The sequence below is a fragment of the Lepidochelys olivacea genome (genome assembly GCF_965140295.1).
Source record: "Lepidochelys olivacea isolate rLepOli2 genome assembly, chromosome: 8".
In the NCBI taxonomy this organism is placed as follows: domain Eukaryota; kingdom Metazoa; phylum Chordata; order Testudines; family Cheloniidae; genus Lepidochelys; species Lepidochelys olivacea.
Window position 1 is genome coordinate 84,297,355 of NC_140418.1, and position 16,172 is coordinate 84,313,526.

The 16,172-nt window shown below is 43.7% G+C and overlaps 2 protein-coding genes across 3 annotated transcripts in view; one reads left to right on the forward strand and one right to left on the reverse strand.

Moving 5' to 3' along the window:
- ST6GALNAC3 (ST6 N-acetylgalactosaminide alpha-2,6-sialyltransferase 3) overlaps positions 1-16,172 on the reverse strand; it is a 331,756-nt gene that overhangs the window by 51,570 nt on the left and 264,014 nt on the right. The gene's annotated exons all lie outside the window — the stretch shown is intronic.
- On the forward strand, positions 8,125-9,818 carry LOC311525650 (uncharacterized protein; the record flags this gene model as incomplete). Its single annotated transcript, XM_084637952.1, has 2 exons — positions 8,125-8,686; positions 9,274-9,818. 2 exons carry the CDS (start codon positions 8,125-8,127, stop codon positions 9,792-9,794), a joined length of 1,083 nt encoding a protein of 360 aa, XP_084494078.1. The 3' UTR covers positions 9,795-9,818.

The following is a 16,172-nucleotide window of genomic DNA, read 5'->3' on the forward strand; positions in this document are numbered from 1 at the left end:
AGCCCCTTCGGGGGTTTTAACACCATTTGTTCTACAAACACTGTCTTGCTCTGTCCAGCTGTAAAACAAAATCCAATTTAAAAATAAATCTTTTGTAATGGGCTCAAGGAAATATTTGGTACAGGAGGATTGAGCAGTTATCTATTATACAGGCATTCTATTCACATCCAAGATGATTCTGCCTTGATAAACGAACAGTGACACAATTGGCAAACCTGGGATTTGAAGTAATGGTTCATTAATGCAACTGCACACTAAGTAATGTACTTCTGTGTCAGTGTTCTGCTGGGTTTCCTAACCTCATTGTAATGCTTTTTTCCCTCCTGTATATGTTTAAAAAATCCCAGTGCTCTTATTAATATATTACGTTGAAAAATCTCAGTGTGGGCCAGGAACAGCTGCATGCATGTGTAGCTGTGCATTGATACATGCGTAGACATGATGCACTCTGGTGACGTGAGTTCGGTCTCCTGCAGAGATTCCAAATTATGATGTGATTGCAGTGAGTTTATGGACAACTCTCATGCTGGGATGGAGATAGTCTGAGGAACTAAATACACAAAATAGAGCAACAAACTTATACTACATGGTCTGAATAACTCTTCCAACTGCACACCATGCTCATCTTACTTTTCTTTAGAGGAAGGTGGAGAATTGCTTTGGTTGGGGTGAAGGAGTGGGTTATTCAGCCATCCCTTCTCCCCTCATTCTATCACGGGTCCTTGAGCTCCCATAAAAGCTCTCACCATTTCCATCCTCCTCTTATTTTTTGGGAGGGGGAAAAAACGGATTCTGTTGTCACCATTCCAGCGCCTTAGCTGCCAAGGACAAGAGGGTGTCACAGTTAACTGTGTGGGTCATACAACCCTAGGACCAGTCTTGACTGTACATGCTTATAGGGATATGAACATATTTTAATGTCATTTAAATGGGTTTTAAAATCTTTTTTAAAAGTCCATTAAAAGAGTATACTGTAGTGGCTGTTAATCTGCGTGCACTTTACAACTTTGTCTTAAGAGGATATATATATATACTATCTAAAGAAATTGGCTCCTAAAGAGAGAGCCTCAGTAATTCCTTTCCATCCACCCGTAGCCAGCAAAAGGCACCAGGAGGACTTAATTTTGTTTGCTCAACATGGCTGATTAAGCAGTCTTTGTGGTATCAAAGGGGGGAAAATATAAATTTTATCATGTGTCAGCAAGAATTGCTGCTAGGTGGACAGATTATATAAACTTATTGTGTAAAGACCTCAAAAATGCGTGTAATTGTTCCCAATGTGTGTTGTTAGATTTTAATTTATAGGATAATGTGGCTGGTACAGTATAAGGTGATCTCTCACTTCCCGGCTCAGGACGTCTTTGGAAGTGAGATGTTTCACCTTGCTGGGACTCACACTAAAATATTTTTATTTTCTAAGGACTGGTTCTTCCCTCTGCTTTTTTCCATCTATCTTTGACCTCTCCTTATATACATGTCAACAAACAGCACGCATGGATCCTTTATCTATGTAGTTTACTGTATCACACCTGGAAAAATCACAAAGGCAATATGTTTGGGTTAAAAGCTGTAAAGAGTTGTCAGATGCATTCTGTCTAGAGCTGCATGAAATGTTTGCAGTAGAACTTGAAGTTATGTGAAAACTCACCACATTTGGGGTTTAGCTACAAACACAAACTTCAGTCAGATTCATTTAATGCTTTGCAGAGGTTCCCACTCCTCCTCTCCCACCTATAGACATTCCCAGCATTCAGCAGAGCTACTCTGTGTGCTTCAGATTGGATTTCTCCCTGACACCTAGATAGCATGGTCAAGAAATATCTACTGCAGTCAATGGACCAACTTCTCCCCTCAGTTATACCCAGACAGCTCCAAGCAATTCCCCATGGATGTAATGATTGTAACTAAGGCCAAAATTTGGTCCCATCCCTAATCTATCTTAATTGCTTAAGTATTTATAGGGCACGAATTACCATAGCATGAAAAGGAAAAGGAATGCTTTGAACCAGTGAATGCAGCATTCATGTAGCCATGATGGTTCCTAGATATTACAGAGACAAGGGAGGTGAGGTAATATATTTAATTGGATCAACTTTTGTTGAGAGACACATTTTTCAAGTGCTTCTCTCTCACCAACAGAAGTTGGGACAATAAAACACAACACCTCACCCATCTTGTCTCTTGAACCAGTGAAGAATGGCTATTACCATAAAGCTTGTAAAAATCGTTGGGTTAAAGTCTATATTTGACAATAAGCATAGCCTTCCCAGCCTACCCTGAAGAGCCTCTGCTACAGCAGGTTGGCTTTTTGATGTGCAATACTTACAGATTCAAAGTATTTACTGATTTGCAAACATGCAAGCTTGAGAACCTCTTGTTCCAAGCCCAGAGTTCTGTTATTGAACTTGCCCGTTGGCACATTCCAAGCAAGAGCAATTTAGAAACAAAACTGAACATACTATTATTGATCTGATTTTTATCTATTGTTCAAGGTGCAGTTTGTTTCCCCCCTTATATACACAGCTCACATGCCTGGCTTTAGATTGAAGGCTGCTGAACTAGAGAACAAATTGATTGATTTCCTCTTCATAGCCAACAGCACTGTTGGTCACAGTATATTATTTAGTGGCATTTGTTAAATATTTAATGAAATTCTCAAAAAAGCCTGTCTATAATGTAAACACAGTGTGTGGTTGCATGGGAGGGTCACATCTTGATTAAGCAGAATGTCAGGAGTATTGACAGCATCTCCCCAGAATACTGAGAAGAAATTATCAATAAACCCCTAACGCACACACACACACAGGCAACCACTCTTTTTATTAATCTTGAAAATGTATTTGTTAGAACTGATGTGCATCACACAGAAGCATCAGCCCTTTCTTCTCACATCCGAGATACAGTCTCCTTTCATTTTGTAGGATTTGAAGTCTAAAATGGCAGTCAGTTCACATGAATCTTCCTGTTCGAAACAGTTATTGCTACTAGAAATCTTCAAGGAAAATCAAAACCAAGCTCCCAGGCAAATCAAATTGACAAGTTCAAAACAAAAGCACATTAATGCTTAAGGGGGGGAGCTTTATTTCCTCTGCCAAATCCAACTTTATTAAGTTGCTTCTGACAAGCACAACCATGTTATGAATACTGCTGTCTGAATCCACATTCCTGATGGTTTTTTATTAAATTGTGCCATGTAGCTACCCATCAGATGGATCTAAATGGGAAACCTCTCCAATTTATTTCTGTTTTTAAAATCAAATGCAGAAAGGCAACACATTGGCTTATCCTCACTGAAGGCAAAATTCTCCTCTGATCTGCATTAGAGGTCATTGGTACATATTGTACTTGCAGACACTGCAGAATATGGAAGAGGGATGCTCTGTGGACAAAGTCTAGTTCTGCAGGGCAGGTCAGAGGGGGACAAGTTTTCCCCTTGCAGATCAGTATTCTGCCATGCAGGTCAGATAGGAGGGTTTTGCCTGTAAAATTCTTCATCAAGACCTTTGAGATGCATAGACACAACACGAAGAAGAATACTTTCCCCCTCTATTAGGAGGAATGTTTTGACACTTCATCCCAGTCACAGGACTTGTTGACTATTCTATGAGTTGTTTTTCTGATCCCATAAGGTGCTGAGCCCATGACATGTTGAGGGGCAGCCTTAATGCCCACTGACAGCACTCAGCTCCTCTTGGAAGACGTTCAGCACTTCTCAGAATCAGGACCTTACTGTCTGGAGGCAAAAGATGACCCAGAATATGAGACGGTCCTGTGCATAAAAGCAGGAAGAGTGCTCTGCAAAGAGTGAGCAACTAGTGAAAAACAAATTCCCTATCTAATGATGAAAAGAGTCACACAAACTCCCCTCTTTCCAACTCTGTTACCTATGTAAATCCCAGGGCAAATATTTTTGCTTGCTTAATCCTCACACTTAATTGGCTTTTCTTGTTTTGCAAGCAGAAGTCATAGGAAGATGCACATCTTTAAATCTGGTTTCATACCTTGGCTCTAACCAAAGAAGCTTAACGTTCAAAGAGGCACTTTATCTGGCAAATATGGAGACAGTTGGTAAATGTAGGCCACAAAGGTGGAAATTAATTACCAGCTATATGATCTGTTGCTGTTTTTCTGTGTTGATTAGGTCCTACTTAATCAAGAAGAGAACCCCGGAGAGGTTTCTTGTATCTTTTATCTCCGTGTTTTGCATGAAGAAAGAAACTAAAGGTGACTCTAAGCATTCTTTATCCACTTGCAGAATGAGGTTCTCAATTCATTACATGCCATTGAAAGAACAAAAGTTTTAATGTTTTAATTATTTTTTTATTATATGATTTCAACCCAACAGACCAAGACATTGTTCTTAATTATTAATGCCAATATTTATGCACAGGTACTTTTGAAGTAATTTCTTGGTGCTTTACGTTTATATCCTTGCAAATCTTGCCTCAGATTTACTAAGACAGGGCTGCACAGTACCTGTCAAAAAGGGGCTGTTTCAATAATATCAAGAAGAATAAGTAATTCTCTTCCTGGCTACTATTACTGTGCAGAGTATTTGCCACTGTGTGTCTGTTTTGTACTTCATCTCCATCAAAAAGTATATAGGGGTGTGGGTGTATACATAAAGGCAGAATATCACAGAAAAGACAGAAAAATGGCTGCTATAAAACAGCACTATATCAGCCAGTGCTCTACAACCAGCAGCCTCTCACTACTACCTTTAGCACGATAGGAATGACAAGATTTCCAGTTTGCTCCACCACATTTAGAAAACATTTGTCATTACAACTGAACTCGTTAAATAAACCCAGGTATTGTTGTTAGCCAACATCTGCATAGAATTTTCCACAGGAGACCAGATGAAGAAAAAATGTGATGAATTCATGACTAAAAATTGCCATCAAGGTGCACAGGTATATGAGAGAATGAAACATGGGTGTGGCGGAAATATTGACATAGCAAAGGGACAGATGGCAAGGTTACAGCTGTTTGTTTTGCACTCTAAGGAAGGCCTGATCCAAATCCCACTTGCAGTCAAGGGGAGTTTTTCTACTGACATCAATGGGCACTGGATCAAGCCCTTAATAAGGACACAGACAAGGCAACTATCACCTGATACACATTAGAACTACACACTGAGCCAAGCAGCCGTTAGCTCTTTCTCCCTCTACAGATGTGCATGTTCACATTTCCTTTATGCTAAAAAATAAATACAAATAATTACTACAGATTTCATCAGCAGCCCTGAAAGCATCTTGCAAAGGTGAGCCAGCTTTTTCATCCCCATTTTACAGATGTGGAAACTGAGTGCAGAGAGTTTAAGTGACTTGCCCAAGATTGTATAGTGAGGCAGCTAGCAGAGCCGGGAAGAGAACCAGTTTGATGTATTATCCTAACTACTGCACCATATGTTTAAATATTTATTGATCATGTATGTTTGTTTATGGTAAGGCCTAAAGTTCAAACAAAAGTGAATCCACACTGCTAGGTGCTGTGCGAACACAGTAGTTGATGGTCCCTGCCTGAAAAATTACAATATCACTAGACAAGACTAAGTGACGGTAAGGAAAGGGATCTAACACACAGCATGAACCATGTGATGATGGAAGATGGCATGCTACTTCTGTGATGTTTTTTTTTTTGTTTGGGTGGGTTTAGTTAAGAAGGGATAGGGGCCTACACAAGGGGGGGGTAAGCAGGGGCATAGGTCCCCCGCCCCCAATAATCAGCGGGGGCACTGAACTCCTCTGGCCTGGGGCTGCGGCAGGGAGCACGAGTTGGGACATTCATAATTGTGATGTTACAATAAACTTAATGGAAGTGAAGCATAAAGCCACAAACACTGCACCTTGGTATCAGTCAAGGCCAGGTTTTCACTTAGGCATATGCAATTATTTTCATGCAAATACCAAATGTATGTGTGTAAGTCAGGTATTTCAGCACATACGTGGACAATAACATACCTGCCTGGCATGTGTATGTGTAAATACCTTAACAGCATGTGCACATTGGGTATTTTGGTATCTAGGCCAGCACAGTTATTTGAAAACCTGTGTCAGAAATGAGAAGGCAGATTCTTATGGCAAGAGGCTTCTATTTCTTGAATATATTTTGATCAGCAAAAAAAAAAGTCCCAATTTTATTGGGACTGCAATTTGAAAAGTTTGCTGAATTGTAACAGTGGGTTCCTGAAAGCTGCTAAGTGGGTCACTTTCTAGCTTTCCTTAGTACTACATTAATTAGCCAGCTGTGACTCCTGAGTATCTATTCTGAAATAATGACTTGCATAAACCTCCAAAGACAAGAATTTGCCACTGGTGTGCCACACATTACTGCAGCTGCAAAGTTACTATTCCCAATGGAAATTAACGTTGGCAGGAAAATCATGCAAGATCTTATGAAAGACAGGACGCTAACCCTTGTCACAACACTGTATTTCTTGTAGTGCTCAGCCCCATGTCTGATATAAAGCTTCAAGAAATTACATCTCTCTGGTCTGGATACTATAGCAGAATTAGTAAGATTTAAAGTTCCAGTCAGCTGGCTATGTTGTAGCTAGAGCTACCACTCATGTATAGGCAAAAGCTTTGGAAATTCTGCTGTGAGCAGTGGTTTGTAAATTTGTCCCAAGGCCCATAAAAATACATTACACACATCCATACATGGATACTTATAACTCAGTGAAGGTAAGCAGGACTGTTTTGTCATTTTTAGATTGTTTTTTGTATTCTCATGCTTACATTACCATTGAGCTTGCAGCGCTCTCTCATTTTAAGCAAATGCACTGAAGTAGGTTTTACTACCTGCAGGTTTCAGATAAGAGTTTTTTCCTTTTTCCAGCTCAGGTTTGGATTCCCTGAATTCATGTAAAATTTCCATCTGTAGTCATGGTAAAGACAAAATGCAGGATGAAAGCAATAACTGCCCGCAATATAGTGCTAGATAACTGCATTCCAAAAAATATTCTGACTGGCTGGGACAGCATTTGGTATTCAGCTGTCATTCATAAATGTGTATTTTAACAAAGTGGCAATGGATACAACTGCTATACCTCTAAGGGGGAGACATGCTGCAGTCCAGGGCTGACTTGTACTGCAATGGTAGCTGAATTACCGACACTGTGCAGTGGGTTTGTTGCTAGGAATACAATTTATGAGCTTTAAAACATGCCAATATTTATTTGATAGGCTCAAAGATCAACAGATAATTATGGTGGGCAGTTATTTTGCAAAGGCAGTTAATGTATTATTATTTATGGTATTTTTAATTATTGCAGAGATCCTAGCATAAAAATAACTGGATTTATTACAATAGATAATTTATTCATTCAAGTAGCATGCACTTTAGGGATATTTGTAAGTTATTGTATATCTAGAGTAAAATAACTCCGTTCTATTTATTATATAAAATGTTATTGGATGGCCCCTGATCATTGTGCTATTGCAGCTGGCAAATGAACATTTATATTCCATATACCTGTACCAGATTCTGAAGAAACAGTCTAGTACTTTAGTTTAAATAGGTGACATCAAATGCTATCATTTTAGCATTATTCTAGCCTCCTGTTAATGGATTCTCACATTATTGTAAGTGGGTCCATCTTCTCAATTATGCAGACTTCATTCTTTGATATAGAGGTCATTATGTGACGCAAGAAAATGTGAATAACTTCATTATAATCCAATTTTTGTATGGTACATAAGAATTGAAAACCAGAAGTTAAATTACCTTTTCAGTGGCCTTTATTTGTTTTCATAGATTAGGCTAAGCCCTGGTCTACACTAGGACTTTAGGTCGAATTTAGCAGCGTTAAATCGATTTAAACCTGCACCTGTCCACACAATGAAGCCCTTTATTTTGACTTAAAGGGCTCTTAAAATCGATTTCCTTATTCCACCCCTGACAAGTGGATTAGCGCTTAAATCGACGTTGCCGGCTCGAATTTGGGGTACTGTGGACACAATTCGATGGTATTGGCCTCCGGGAGCTATCCCAGAGTGCTCCATTCTGACCGCTCTGGACAGCACTCTCAACTCAGATGCACTGGCCAGGTAGACAGGAAAAGAACCACGAACTTTTGAATCTCATTTCCTGTTTGGCCAGCGTGGCAAGCTGCAGGTGACCATGCAGAGCTCATCAGCACAGGTGACCATGATGGAGTCCCAGAATCGCAAAAGAGCTCCAGCATGGACCGAACGGGAGGTACGGGATCTGATCGCTGTATGGGGAGAGGAATCTGTGCTATCAGAACTCCGTTCCAGTTTTCGAAATGCCAAAACCTTTGTGAAAATCTCCCAGGGCATGAAGGACAGAGGCCATTACAGGGACCCGAAGCAGTGCCGCGTGAAACTGAAGGAGCTGAGGCAAGCCTACCAGAAAACCGAAGAGGCGAACAGCTGCTCTGGGTCAGAGCCCCAAACATGCCGCTTCTATGATGAGCTGCATGCCATTTTAGGGGGTTCAGCCACCACTACCCCAGCCGTGTTGTTTGACTCCTTCAATGGAGATGGAGGCAATACGGAAGTAGGTTTTGGGGACGAAGAAGATGATAGCTCACAGCAAGCAAGCGGAGAAACCGGTTTTCCAGACAGCCAGGAACTGTTTCTCACCCTAGACCTGGAGCCAGTACCCCCCGAACCCACCCAAGGCTGCCTCCTGGACCCAGCAGGCGGAGAAGGGACCTCTGGTGAGTGTGCCTTTTAAAATGCTATACATGGTTTAAAAGCAAGCATGTGAAAGGATTACTTTGCCCTGGCATTTGCGGTTCTCCTAGATGTAGTCCTAAAGCCTTTGCAAAAGGTTTCTGGGGAGGGCAGCCTTATTTCGTCCTTCATGGTAGGACACTTCACCACTCCAGGCCAGTAACACGTACTCGGGAATCACTGTAGAACAAAGCATTGCACTGTATGTTTGCTGGCATTCAACCAAAATCCATTATTTATCTCTCTGTGTTATCCTCAGGAGAGTGAGATATAATTCATGGTCACCTGGTTGAAATAGAGTGCTTTTCTTCAGGGGACACTCAGAGGAGCCCATTCCTGCTGGGCTGTTTGCCTGTGGCTAAACAGAAATGTTCCCCGCTGTTAGCCACAGGGAGGGGGGAAGGTTGAGGGGGTATTCACGCGGTGGGAGGAGGCAAAATGCGACCTTGTAACGAAAGCACATGTGCTATGTATGTAATGTTAACAGCAAGGTTTACCCTGAAAGAGTGTAGCCACTGTTTTATAAAATGTGTCTTTTTAAATACCGCTGTCCCTTTTTTTTCTCCACCAGCTGCATGTGTTTCAATGATCACAGGATCTTCTCCTTCCCAGAGGCTAGTGAAGCTTAGAAAGAAAAAAAAACGCACTCGCGATGAAATGTTCTCCGAGCTCATGCTGTCCTCCCACACTGACAGAGCACAGACGAATGCGTGGAGGCAAATAATGTCAGAGTGCAGGAAAGCACAAAATGACCGGGAGGAGAGGTGGCGGGCTGAAGAGAGTAAGTGGCGGGCTGAAGACAGGGCTGAAGCTCAAATGTGGCGGCAGCGTGATGAGAGGAGGCAGGATTCAATGCTGAGGCTGCTGCAGGACCAAACCAGTATGCTCCAGTGTATGGTTGAGCTGCAGCAAAGGCAGCTGGAGCACAGACTGCCACTGCAGCCCCTCTGTAACCAACCGCCCTCCTCCCCAAGTTCCATAGCCTCCACACCCAGTCGCCCAAGAACGCGGTGGGGGGGCCTCCGGCCAACCAGCCACTCCACCACAGAGGATTGCCCAAAAAAAAGAAGGCTGTCATTCAATAAATTTTAAAGTTGTAAACTTTTAAAGTGCTGTGCTTAAAGTGCTGTGTGGCATTTTCCTTCCCTCCTCCACCACCCCTCCTGGGCTACCTTGGTAGTCATCCCCCTATTTGTGTGATGAATGAATAAAGAATGCATGAATGTGAAGCAACAATGACTTTATTGCCTCTGCAAGCGGTGATTGAAGGGAGGAGGGGCGGGTGGTTAGCTTACAGGGAAGTAGAGTGAACCAAGGGGCGGGGGGTTTCATCAAGGAGAAACAAACAGAACTTTCACACCGTAGCCTGGCCAGTCATGAAACTGGTTTTCAAAGCTTCTCTGATGCGTACCGCGCCCTCCTGTGCTCTTCTAACCGCCCTGGTGTCTGGCTGCGTGTAACCAACAGCCAGGCGATTTGCCTCAACCTCCCACCCCGCCATAAACGTCTCCCCCTTACTCTCACAGATATTGTGGAGCACACAGCAAGCAGTAATAACAGTGGGAATATTGGTTTCGCTGAGGTCTAAGCGAGTCAGTAAACTGCGTCAGCGAGCCTTTAAACGTCCAAATGCACATTCTACCACCATTCTGCACTTGCTCAGCCTGTAGTTGAACAGCTCCTGACTACTGTCCAGGCTGCCTGTGTACAGCTTCATGAGCCATGGCATTAAGGGGTAGGCTGGGTCCCCAAGGATACATATAGGCATTTCAACATCCCCAACAGTTATTTTCTGGTCTGGGAATAAAGTCCCTTCCTGCAGCTTTTGAAACAGACCAGAGTTCCTGAAGATGCGAGTGTCATGCACCTTTCCCGGCCATCCCACGTTGATGTTGGTGAAACGTCCCTTGTGATCCACCAGAGCTTGCAGCACTATCGAAAAGTACCCCTTGCGGTTTATGTACTCGGCGGCTTGGTGCTCCGGTGCCAAGATAGGGATATGGGTTCCGTCTATGGCCCCACCACAGTTAGGGAATCCCATTGCAGCAAAGCCATCCACTATGACCTGCACATTTCCCAGGGTCACTACCCTTGATATCAGCAGATCTTTGATTGCGTGGGCTACTTGCATCACAGCAGCCCCCACAGTAGATTTGCCTACTCCAAATTGATTCCCAACTGACCGGTAGCTGTCTGGCGTTGCAAGCTTCCACAGGGCTATCGCCACTCGCTTCTCAACTGTGAGGGCTGCTCTCATCTTGGTATTCATGCGCCTCAGGGCAGGGGAAAGCAAGTCACAAAGTTCCATGAAAGTGCCCTTACGCATGCGAAAGTTTCGCAGCCACTGGGAATCGTCCCAGACCCGCAACACTATGCGGTCCCACCAGTCTGTGCTTGTTTCCCGAGCCCAGAATCGGCGTTCCACAGCATGAACCTGCCCCATTAGCACCATGATGCATGCATTGGCAGAGCCCATGCTTTCAGAGAAATCTGTGTCCATGTCCTGATCACTCACGTGACCGCGCTGACGTCGCCTCCTCGCCCGGTATCGCTTTGCCAGGTTCTGGTGCTGCATATACTGCTGGATAATGTGTGTGGTGTTTAATGTGCTCTTAATTGCCAAAGTGAGCTGAGCGGCCTCCATGCTTGCCTTGGTATGGCGTCCGCACAGAAAAAAGGCGCGGAACGATTGTCTGCCATTGCTCTGACAGAGGGAGGGGCGACTGACGACACGGCTTTCAAGGTTGGCTTCAGGGAGCTAAAATCAACAAAGTGGGTGGCTTTACATTAAGGAGTATTTCAGGCAGGACTTCACGGAGGGTTCCAATAAGAAATGGTGCACCTAAGTTATCATTCTTATTGGAACAAGGAGGTTAGCCTGGCCTCTGATTGATACATGGCTAGATTTACCTCGCTGCACCTTCTCTGTGAGTGACTGCAGTGTGACCTAGAGGAATGAGTCCCCTAGACAGGGGAGGAGGCAAATGAGTACAAAACAAATCTGGTCTATTTCTTGTTTTGACCCACTCCATCTATCTTTTACATCTTTGGCTGGCAGCAGACGTGCAGGAGGACTGCATGCCATGCTCATCTCATGGCTGCTCGGCAGAAGATGGTACAGTATGACTGCTAGCCATCTTCATCTCTTGCCTGCCTGGCATAAGATGGTACAATACGACGGCTAGCAATCCTCATCTCTTGCCTGCCTGGCAGAAGATGGTACAGTACAACTGCTAGCAGTCCGTATCGCCTGCCTGCTCACCATAAGACGGTTCAATAGGACTGACTGCAGGACTAAAGAGAATGACCTGGTCAAGTCACTCCAAATTTAGTCCCTGCGCCCATGTCTGCCCAGGCGCTCCCAGCCGACGTGGCCAGGAACACCTTGGACACGACGAGGACGACTACCAATCGTATTGCACCGTCTGCTGCCAGAAGGCAATGGGTTGCTGCTACTGTGCAGCAAAGCCGTACCGCGTCTGCCAGCACCCAGGAGACATAGGGTGACGGTTACCTGAGCTGGCTCCATGCTTGCCGTGGTATGGCATCTGCACAGGTAACTCAGGAAAAAAGGCGTGAAATGATTGTCTGCCCTTGCTTTCACGGAGGGAGGGAGGGAACGGGGGCCTGACGACACGTACCCAGAACCACCCGCGACAATGTTTTAGCCCCATCAGAGTGCTCCATTGTGACTGCTCTAGACAGCACTCTCAGATGCCCGATTGTTTGCCATTGCTCTGACGCTGGGAGGGGCTCTTACAGGGTTGGCTTCAGGGAGCTAAAATCAACAAAGGGGGTGGCTTTACATCAAGGAGTATTTCAGGCAGGACTTCACGGAGGGTTCCAATAAGAAATGGTGCACCTAAGTTATTGTCCTTATTGGAACAAGAAGGTTAGCCTGGCCTCTGATTGATACATGGCTAGATTTACCTCGCTGCACCTTCTCTGTAAGTGACTGCAGTGTGATCTAGAAGAATGAGTCCCCTAGACAGGGGAGGGGGGGGAAGCAAATGAGTACAAAACAAATCTGGTCTATTTCTTGTTTTGATCCACTCCATCTATCTTTTACATCTTTGGCTGGCAGCAGACGGTGCAGAAGGACTGCATGCCATCCACATCTCATGGCTGCTCGGCAGAAGATGGTACAGTACGACTGCTAGCAGTCCGTATCGCCTGCCCGCTCACCATAAGACGGTTCAATAGGACTGACTGCAGGACTAAAGAGAATGACCTGCTCAAGTCACTCCAAATTTAGTCCCTGCGCCCATGTCTGCCCAGGCGCTCCTGATCGACCTCACAGAGGCGACCAGGAGCACCTCAGACATGACGATGACGGCTACCAGTCGTACTGTACCGTCTGCTGCCACAAGGCAAGGGGTTGCTGCTACTGTGTAGCAATACCGTACCGCGTCTGCCAGCACCCAGGAGACATAGGGTGACGGTTACCTGAGCGGGCTCCATGCTTGCCGTGGTATGGCGTCTGCACAGGTAACTCAGGAAAAAAGGCACGAAATGATTGTCTGCCCTTGCTTTCACGGGGGGAGGGAGGGAATGGGGGCCTGACGATATGTACCCAGAACCACCCGCGACAATGTTTTAGCCCAATCAGGCATTGGGATCTCAACCCAGAATTCCAATGGGCAGCGGAGACTGCGGGAACTGTGGGATAGCTACCCACAGTGCAACGCTCCGGAAGTCGACGCTTGCCTCGGTACTGTGGAAGCACTCCGCCGAGTTAATGCACTTAGAGCATTTTCTGTGGGGACACACACACTCGAATATATAAAACCGATTTCTAAAAAACCGACTTCTATAAATTCGACCTAATTTCGTAGTGTAGACATACCCTAAAAAACACAGTTGTTTGGTTTGAATTAGAAATAGGATTGCTTTTGCCATACAGCATCCCTACTGATAGCAATGTGAGCAAACATAGTAAGGAGGATTGCATTAGCACCTTGCCACTGAGCTCTGTGGATGAATTTCAGTGTGGTGTTCACCAATTCATTACAATGCCCTGGGTAGCTACTGGCTCAGAAAACAGCAACAACTAAAATGTCACACATTTGCATTCAGGAGGTCACAGTGTATCATTTCACACTTGTCATGCTGTACTGTATAAACAAAAGACTGTTTTCTGCTGTCAGTCTAACGGCTCAGCTACTCACGCTAACCCAGTCAGACTGTACAAGCTGTGTTTGGGAGGTATAATAGGACAATAGATAGTGGGAGTTTGGAGCATGAAGAAGCAGCATTTAGTCCCCAGCACAGGGATAAAAGGTGCTCAATGGGCTCAGTCTGTATCTCACAAGATCCCCTCCTAGAAGTTGTAGGATAATCATTACTGTGTAACTCTCTAAGCAAGCGGAGAAGACAAAGAGAAACAGGACTGCAAGGCTGGAATTTGTGTGGATAAAGAGTGGGTTTGAACTGATGAAAGCAGAAATGATGATAAATCAGGGATCTGCTATAGCTCAAACTCATCCAATACGTCTTCAAAGATGGAATATCATCTCTGGCTTGGACTGGAGAATAAAACATTCCCATTAGGAACTCACCCTGAAAAGAATGTTTCGTCCTGCTGCTTTGTTAATTACATTCAGTGTGGAAAGATTCGTACTACAACAGCTGCTACATAGTGGAAAACCTGAGAGATCTATGAATTAAAATGAAAGCTGATTTTTGCTATTTTAAATAACATGTAGATGTATTCAAAATTTGTGTAAGCCTTCATAGCAAAACAAAGACACTAACTCCATCCTAGAATTACAGCCACAATTTGAACAGAACACACAAGACAGAAGTCTGATTTTCTAGGATATGGTCTATGCTATGTATCAAAAAATAAAACCTTGGCCACTAGAATGCTATAGCCAAGATTTTCAAAAGTAGGGGTCTCAAGTTCAGGCTCCTAAATACTTATCTAGGTGCCTATATAAGGGTATGTCTACACTGCATTAAAAACCCAGAGCTGGCCTATGCCAGCTGTGTCAGGCTCATGGGACTCGGGCTAAGGAGAAGTTTAAGTGCAGTGTAGACTTACGAGTGCAAGCTGGCGTTCAAGCTCTAGGACCCTGGAAGGTGGGAAAGGCCCAGAGCTCTGACTGCAGCCCAAACCCAAATGTCTACCCAATTAAATAGCCCCGCAGCCCCAGCTCCGCCAGCTCGAGCCAGCTGGCAAGGGCCAGCTGTGGGTTTTTAATTGCAGTATAGACATACCCTAAATGGCCTAATTTTCCATAAGTGATGAATACCCATTATCGTCCAATAGAAGCTCTTGGATCTCAGCACTTTTGAAAATCAGGCCATTTATTAAGGGGGAGCTTTTCAAAGGCACAATTAGGAGTTTGTCACCTAATTTGCCGAAATCCCATTGGAAGTGGCTGCATCTGTTAGTTGAACCTTTAAAAGTCTTTGTTTAAATACCTAAATATGGCTTTAGGCGCTTAATTTTAGATACCCATGTTTGTAAATCTTGGCCTACATTTCTAATGAATAAGCTACACTGTTGCTCAAAACTGTTTAGTAATATTTAATTTATGATGACATTTGGCAAAACTGTTGGGTAATATTTGAATCCAGAGCTTCTAATCCAAGATTTAGTATGTTTTCAATATAGATGAGATCTCTGTGCCTTCCTATAAACGTTTGGTAGCCCTTCCTGAGTGTGTCACAGCCCATGACAAAATCTTTTAATAAAATGGACCTTTTTAAAAATAAAAACCCAATAAATTTTTCTAAAATAATCTCTTTTGTGACTTCTCTGTAGAGCCATGTGTGGAAGAATACCATCATGTCTTACTGCACTCTGCTGAATTCCTCAGCTATTGGGAGATAATAGATGTTCTTAGAATTCTTTGTGTGAAATGCTAACATTTATGTTGAAATGCAGGGTCTGAGGTTGAAGCATTACAATAGCAACAAAGTAACAAGTTTTAAATGCAATTGTCTGTGAAACAGAAATACATTCTGTTCCATGTTTATATCCAATGATCTTTATATGCTGAATGCAATGCCATTATCACATCTATTTGAATTCTTTCTCTGCCAAGGCACAAAAGAAACAGTTCTTACTCACAAGGCCAACTTAGACTTGCCAGCCACCAGGAGACCAACGTTTCCTTCCAAGCTGAAAGGGCTGCATTGTGAGAGATGAGGAGGTGAGCACCATTGGTGGAAGTATTGTTTAGGACAGATACTGTAGTCTACACATTGCAGGTTGGCACATTGCCCAGTACTGGGCTGGTTTGCTTACCCTATCAGTTCAATACAGCTTTAACCTGGGAGAATAATTCTCAGTTTCCAAAGAAACTCCTCATTAAGACTGCAGTCATTATTTAGCACATTGCCAACTGCATTATATATGTTAGTACAGTGTAGGTTCGGTTTGTGGCTATATCGAATGAATGACTGCATGACATTAAATGGCTCACTTTATCAAATCCTTCAGACAAGTGAGGAGAAAGATTC